The 8381-nt window shown below is 36.8% G+C and overlaps 1 protein-coding gene across 1 annotated transcript; it reads right to left on the bottom strand.

The window, feature by feature from the left end:
* Nucleotides 1–820: 820 nt before the first annotated feature.
* Nucleotides 821–5515, bottom strand: LOC109214395 (protein ECERIFERUM 1-like). Its single transcript, XM_019378311.1, has 10 exons — nucleotides 5383–5515; nucleotides 4445–4671; nucleotides 3182–3414; nucleotides 2854–3073; nucleotides 2325–2700; nucleotides 2136–2243; nucleotides 1718–1918; nucleotides 1536–1637; nucleotides 1272–1445; nucleotides 821–1164 (listed from the first exon to the last, which is right to left on the bottom strand). Exons 1-10 carry the CDS (start codon nucleotides 5440–5442, stop codon nucleotides 982–984), a joined length of 1884 nt encoding a protein of 627 aa, XP_019233856.1. The 5' UTR covers nucleotides 5443–5515; the 3' UTR covers nucleotides 821–981.
* Between the last annotated feature and the right edge of the window lie 2866 nt (nucleotides 5516–8381).

The following is an 8381-nucleotide window of genomic DNA, read 5'->3' as shown; positions in this document are numbered from 1 at the left end:
ATTTGCTTCTAAAGAAAGCTGAAAGGTACAACTCAAAACGCTTACTACACGTTGAACTAGAAAGAAAGACGGCGCATAAAACTATTTATGAAATTGGTTCTTCAATCTGGCTCGTGCATCTTCAGATTCACACTCTTAAATCTCAGATGAATTGTTCACAGAATGCCTTGCTATTTTGCTCTCAATTTGTGCTTTCATTAGAATAAGGATTAACTAGAGTTCTAATGCTTTACTTTTCCTTGATGAAAGAGTTCTAGTTATCTTCAATTTCTAACTCTTTCCTTATCTTGGATGGAGTTCTCTTCAAGGGGTCCTGCTCCTTATCAAATATGCAACATTTTCGTTCAGGAACTATCGTAAATAACCGCTTATATTTATCCCTTGCACGTACATGCCTTTGGTTTGAATCTGACCGTAGCTTATGTACACTGTCCATAGACCTGGTTCATGTATGTGTATCTTTGTCAACCATCACCGCTCATGTCAACACTTTGTTTGACGAGACAATCACTGGCTGAATGTTACAATCAATAACCATGGTCAGAGCACAGAGAGAAATTTCGAAGACTATACTGTGGTGTGCATTTTTGCATGGAACAGAGTAATTGTTAGTATTTGCTCCGGCGCATTTAAGAATTCCCTCTTTTTTCTTTTATACGAACTTTGTGAATCACAAAACAAAATAGTGGAGGCTCTCTAAAAGAGGTGCTGATATACCATTTGTAACAAATTTGTTATTAATTGGGAGTTCTCAGTTCACAAAATAAACCTGGAAATCCAATGAAGAATGAAAGAAAATAAAGTTAATGGGAAAGAAAAAGGAGATTAACAAAAAGGTTGTTAATCAATAGAAGTCATCATTCATGCTCCAAAATTTGTTCATATTACATCTTATATACCGCATACAGAGCTAACGCAAATGGCTGATATACTTGACCACGGATCCAGGATATGATCATATATCAAAAACAACCTATATTTCTAGTTGTTGGATTCAATAGCGGAAGCCAATGTTAATGGGCAAAAACCATGATCAAGACTAGCTTTCCATACTTTGTCAATATCAAACATCATGTTGCCACACTCGTGCTCTTTCCAACCTTCCAACGCGTGCAAAATCCCAGCTATTCTCCACGCACTCATCACTCTTCTTGGCAGCCAATTCTGAAATTATAATAAATTCAATCGTGATCAATTTCTTTTACTATGATATGTAAGACGATAAAAGAAAAAAAAAGAGAAATAAAGGATATTAGATAACCGTTTCTAACCTCACAAGAGTCTACATTTTCAAGATGTTTTGGAGTAATCATAGCTGGTGTGCTGAAGTAGAAGCAATCCTTTCGAGCTTTACTTGGTGGGAATTGTGAATAAGGAATGAATAATGTTCCTTTTGGTGCTTTCAGTTGTTCATCTTCACTCAATCCATCCCCTACTAGCCATGTCTGCAGCATAATCAAGAACCTCTTTTGATTGTTATGAATTATCAAGATTCAGGACTGTATACTTTTTGATGTATTTTGGTTTATACGTACCTTTGAAACATTATAAGATTTCGATAGGACCAACTTAGTTGCAGCCTCAGGGGTTAGCTTTGTTTTAAGTCTCTTGTACTCTTCTTCGTCCAACGTGACAACCTATATATACAAAAGTTACATTCAAAATGAGAAAAAGGAGACGAATATTGTGGAGGAGATTAATGGTGAATCAAATATACCTGAATTCCTCCTTGGCACAAGGCTAAGGCAATGGAGTAAGCAACTTTGGACAAACGGCCTCGAAGGACAACTTGGGAAGATCCTTTAGGAATGGAGTTTATGACCACAGCAACAGCTAGGCTACTTCCATCTACTACCTTTACTTTCAGCTGAGGATTCCTTCTTATGTAAAGTTCACCACTATTATTCAGCTGCTCTTCCTGGAAAGTTACATTTATTTAACTAGTACAACTGAGACTCTCTTTGGTTCAGCCAACAAACATTGGATATAGGGTAAGAGGAGAATTCTTTTCAATTCTTTTTCGCCCTAATATTAGTCAATGTTTGTGATAGCTAACAAACGTTTTGCTAGATGTATGCAAGAAAATCACACATTGAAGACGAATCATGTAATTCTCCAATATATTTTTGACTTACCTGATTTAAGAGTCCAAGGCTCAATACTTTTATGCCTTTCTGATCTGCTTCCATGATTGCTTCCTCAATCAACTTGTTAATAGTCTCTCTTTGCCATTTCATAAAGTACTGCAACAAAATCAAGAATCGGGATAAATTATCGCTGGATCCAAAATATGAAAACAATCTTGAATAATACTGATTACTTACTTGTATGCGATACTTTGGGATAGCCCAAGTTTGTAATTTGAGATTCTTGAACAAATTTCTTTCGACAACAAACGTGTGACCATAAATCCATGTGATCATTATCGACCATAGTGTGACGGGCCACATTAACCAGAAATACCATTTAGAGGACTGAGGCTTCGAGGCCAAGGATGCTAACCCCAGACGGAGATGGTAAATGGATTCTGGGGTTGTTAGATGTGTAAGGTGCACCACATTAGGCAATTCAGCTTCTCTCTCAAGTGACTTTTCATACAATGTATCTGATGACTTGTCTAGTGTATCATAAAAATAGTCATACATTGGCATGAAAAGTGAATAATTTGTCCTAAATTGAGTGTGATGTAGTGAGTGATACCTGTGCCATCAACACAAATGATCTTAATGGCGAAAGAACAAACAAAATCTTCACAAATACAAAACTTCATAAAATTTTAGTTACAATTGCCTTATGACTGTGTAATATTTGCATTAAATTAAGCTCGTTAAAATATAAGGCAAGAAGACTCACGAGGGCGTATACATCAAGTACTTGAGAGGGGGAAATATAGAGAATATCCACTTAGGAATGAGCTCAAAGTTGCAATGCCCCATATTGTTCATGAAATCAATGTAGGTGATGTACGCACCAAATGCAGTTATAGAAGCAGTTCCAGTGAGTGTAACGGTGAGTAATGGTATAGCAAAGAGCATGAAATATGATATGTGCTCAGCAAACGGATGAATTACAGCTGCAAAAATACCAACAAAAAAAAAAATCTTTTATGAGTCCTCATAAAAATATTTAAAAAAATGATATATAGTAAAACGCGCGGTTTTGAGAGGACAACGTTACTTACAAGTGATGGGCTCAGTAACAATGGAGGAGTGGTGATGAGAATGGTAACGAGAGTAGAGAAAATGGTGGTGCAAAGCTCTATGAAGCCAATAATAGAGAAACTCGACAGGACCAATATGAAGCAAGGCAATAATAATAATGCCATCAGTCCTCCACAAAGGCATGTGATGAGCTTGTTCCAGCAACAGGTATCCGATATAGTATATCAGTCCATTAAAAATGATCTGATCATCCCTACAAAATCATATATTCAACCTTAAATCAGTCATGCCATGTACAATTAAGTTTGTATTTGCTTGTCTTTTGGTGGATCCTTTTAGTTAAGAGTCCAAGAACCTAATAAATGGAGTATACAAGGTTTATCTGTATGCACCTACCGAGGACAAAATTAATTCTGTAAGGTAAAAGCTTATATTATGACTCTTACCAAAAGTAAAACTTATATTATGACTAAACCTTTCCAAAGCTTTAGAAAATCTAAATATGCACCGTAAATGACAACTTCCAACAATTATTTTTTTTTTCTCCTCTTCAACTTTTACAGAAGAGTTTTTCTTCTTGTGCTATATTATTTGCTTGCACTTAGGTAAACTTACAATCTTTTTGCTCAATCAGTCTCAGTATGATTGTTTTTCATGCTTATGTCATTGGCCTGGCAGGCAGCACATATTGGCGGTACGGCCTCTAGTGGTGAAGCTACTTGAACATATACTAAAGATCAACAATAATATAAGTGAATTGGTGATTCTTAAAATCTTTGAGTACTAAAGATTAATAATGATTTTTTCCATTCAAATATCCGGTACCTACTTTGGAGCTCAACTAATTTGGATTCGCGCCGTAAAATTCCACTTGAGAGAATAACAAGCTCCCTACCAAAAGGCAACACCATTGCCTGGGCTCAACTCAAGACCTCTCCTTAAGAATTAAGAAGCACTTATCACTCCACCATAATCATAAGTTGTATATTAATATATACGTGTTAGTGGAACAAATAATATGAAGTTAAAAGTTAAAATAATTACAATAAAATCAACTCCCGCCCTTGAGAGAAGTCATTTTTTTTCCTTTGAGTTAGAATTCTGGTGATCAAACATTAAACAAACTCCAAGACATATCAAACCAGCTCGAATTCGGAACCCTGAATCAGAGATTCTGGGTTCTGTCTCCCCGGAATTCTGGGGATCTAGGGGGAGAAGTCACTTACTACTACTATGTACTATAGAGTAGATGAATGATGGCGTAAGGATAGGAAATGACATACCAGTTGCTTTCTCTGTCAACTTGATCAAATTCTATGCTTTTATCAACAATTCGATTATTACCCTTAGCAGTCCTGTAGCGAGATAGAGATATCCATATCTGGTTGTGAATCACTCTCGAGAGTAGAAGTGGGAGTATGATTATGTATATAATGTCCCTCTGGCTTTCATCTTTGCTCATAAAGTATGTGTATATGCTGTGACCCACAAATGGTGCCAAAACCAAGTACTTCATCCCACACAAATCAATATTGTAAAAAAGTTAGCAGAATCCTTGCTATAATAAATTAATGATTAAAACAAAAACATAAAAGCCACAAAAAGAAAAAAAAGGTAATGAGTTGCCAGTACTAATACCAAAACAGACCTTAATTATTTTGTAGAATTAACTCTATAAAACACTAGCTACGTACTTAACGTAATAAGATAATAGTATAATGTTTTCCTGGAACTTGTCACATTTAATAAATCTTTATTAAAGATAAGAAGGCTCAAAGAATTCTTTTTTTCTCTTTTGGCCAACCGTACATCTCTCTAGCTAGCTCCCGTATGAACATTTTTTTCAAAGAAATGATACAGAAAAGAATAGGAAAAACACAAACAATTAACCACAATATAATCTTCTCGTTAAGTTGGACTTGAAGAACTCAGTGCAATGTCGTAGACATATGATGCATTAAAGGAATAGGGTATTTCCAACAACAGAAGAAGAAAGAAGAGAAGCAAGTTGTTAAGATACTTTGACAAAAATCAGAATTTGAACTTTATGGATTTAAGTTTGAGATTCTACGACATTCTATTTGATTTATTGGGTTCAGATTCTATTATTTGTACTTATTTAGTTGATTTTCTGCCTCAATATACTTAATTTAAACATATGACGTATTGACGGCAAAAGAATAACGGGGAAAAAATAGTTGGGGAATTCAAGAAAGATTACCTTGAAGTTTCCAAGAAATGTCCATGGCCAATCAGTGAGAATGCCAGGTTTAGAAGCCATGCTTTTGTACTTCTTCCTTGCAAAATATAAGTGCTTGTAGTTTTGGCCACCTTGTTCTTCCTTTGATTTCTCTTAAAAGCCTTTGCTTCCGCTGCATTATATAGAGAACTCTATTACATCTAAAAACCGGCCAATTAATGGCCTTCGTACAAACGCCCCCCCCCCCCCAACCCCAACCCCAACCCCAACCCACGAGCACAAGCACATGTCGACAAGGGAGTTGGCTAAGGCACATGTAGCTAAATGGGTTCGTATGGCACAACTTGGTCTAAAGAAAGCAATTAGTATACATGTGTGTTTTACTAAAGACTCTGTAATACTTATTTCTCCTGCAACTTGTAAAGTACTTCTTTTTGGACTCTCTGCATAAAAGTCAGATTCATTATTTACTTTTCTTAATTGGTATGTATAATAATTCTACATGGTTATATACATATTATATATAAATTATACATATATTATATATATGTCGGTTATTATTAATTTAAGTAATTGGGTGAGCCGCTATTTAGGTTTTTTTTTTTTTTTACATGCTTTTACCTTTGTATGTGACTTCTTACATAGACCCTTGGGGGTCATTTAGTTGGGAATAAGTTATTCCAAGATTAATTATCTTGGGATTAGTTATCGGGGATTGTTATTCCACCCTCCCATGAAGATAAAGATAACATTACAATCCGGGGATAACTAATCTCGGAATTAGTTATACCACGATTTTAGGAATAAACTCACTTCAAATTTAATTCGAAACTAATTATCCCTTAATCCTCGTACCAAACAACCCCTTACCGTTTTACGTGACAAGGGTGTATAAGCGAAAAATTGAAGTGCAAGAAGGTTAAAAACTGTAAACAATTGGGGTTTATGTTTAGAGCCCGTTTGGCCATGAAAATTTTTTCACATTTTTTTTTTTAAATTTATTCACTTTTTTTCGAAATCAGTGTTTGGTCATAAAATTTCAAATTTTCACACGAAGATGGATTTTGAAATTTTTCAAAAAGTTGTTTTTCAAAATTTTCACTCAGATCACTCACAAAAATTAAAAAACAATCCAAAATTATATTCATGTCCAAACACAACTCTACTTTTCAAATACCATTTTCACTTGAAAATTTCTTTCACTTTTTTTTTTCCAAATTTTACGATTCTTATGTCCAAACACCCACTTAGACATTCAGAGAAAATTTTGCTCATCCACAAAGCGGAGGCTCCGACAACATGGGAAAAGGAAAAACCAGCGACCTGCAGTTGCAGATATTCCTGGCGTTCAATTATCTGGAAAACGTAAAACAGTTTTTGTATACGGTCAAAATCGAGCTCGCCTACGACATGGTAGGCCAGGCTCGGAACATGGCAATGAAGGACTGAAGATCGATCCCAAGTCCCACCGGGGTAGACCCAGGGTCAGAATGCCTGCCTTCGAGAATATCGAGGCCGTGATCCCAGAATCGACCCTGGCCCCGAAAGAGCTCGAAGAAACATTGATGGCATAGCCAACAGAAGACCTAAATATCCATGGCCACGGGAATCTCGGCACGTATCAATAAGGAACCCGCATTCGGCAAATCAAGAGATTTTTTACCTTTTATAGAATTCTATCTAAAGTAGAACTCCTATACTATATAAAGAGAGTCTGATAATTTAATTGACACATGGTAACACGCATTCCAAAGAAATACATTATTATTTCTCTCTTTAAGCTATAACTCTTCTGTATCTTTATACTGATCAAAGTGCATCCAATTTGAGTGTGACTGACCTTCCAAGACTGTAACCGTTCAATTCGTGTAGTTTGAATTTACTTTATCATTGTTTAATTCAACTGCAGCTTAATTTATCGCTTTGTGTCAAGTTAATCCGCATATCCTTAAAATCACTTACAAATTCAATTGTTATCGGATTTTGAGGATAAACAGTTGGGCGTCCACCGTGGGGCTAAGGATAATAGTGGTTATTTGATACAAATTTTCATAACACACACTACTTTACACTCGTTCTTTGAAGTGCCTCTAATTTCAAGTTAAAGTTCAAGAAGTCAAACTTACAATCAGCACCCCTACATGTTGACCATGAGTCCGGCCATCACGGTGAAAATAAAAACATAGTGCCAAGTGACGGGGTACCGCCAGTCGATCCCATTAGAATTTCAGTGGTGGACCCAATTGACGCTAACTCGCATGTGGCTATCAAGACAAATCTGTCTACCGACCCTGAGAATAGCGTCCGTGGTGGAGCCTGATCGGCAGCTCAAAATACACAAAACATTGGAGGAGACGGGATCAATTTACGGATGATCTTCGAAATGTTGCAAGCTCAACAGGCGGCGATAGCCAGTTACAGAACCGAAGCCACGCACCGAGCTGAATTGAACTCAATCCATCCCAGGAAGTCACCCACGGGGAAGAACCAGTCCCAGAGAGATCGAATGAAAATGAATCAAGGAATAACCCCAAGATGATAAAGATGCTCGAGGAACTGACAAAACGGGTGGAATCAGGGGAGAAGAAAATCAAAGCTAATTACAAAAAGTGGAAACCTACAATTTCAGGGTCGACCAAATCCGAGGAGCGCCGCCGATATTGAAAGGCTTAGATTCCAAGAAGTTCGTTCAAAAACCTTTTTTTCCGAGCGTGGCTCCAGAGTCGATCCCTAAGAAGTTCTGCATGCCCGAGATTCCTAAGTACAACGGAACGACCGACCCAAATGAGCATGTAACCTCCTATACATGTGCCATCAAAGGGAACGACTTGGAGGATGATGAAATCGTGTCTTTCTTGTTGAAAAAGTTCGGGGAGACTCTATCAAAGGGAGATATGATATGGTATCACAACTTAACTCCTAATTCTATTGATTCGTTTGCTTGCAGATTCCTTCGTAAAAGCACACGCCGGAGCTATTAAGGTCGAGACCAGGAAGTCGAACCTTTTCAAAGTAAAACG

Source organism: Nicotiana attenuata, unplaced genomic scaffold (genome assembly GCF_001879085.1).
Source record: "Nicotiana attenuata strain UT unplaced genomic scaffold, NIATTr2, whole genome shotgun sequence".
Taxonomy (NCBI): domain Eukaryota; kingdom Viridiplantae; phylum Streptophyta; class Magnoliopsida; order Solanales; family Solanaceae; genus Nicotiana; species Nicotiana attenuata.
This window is presented reverse-complemented; position numbering and strand designations above follow the sequence as displayed.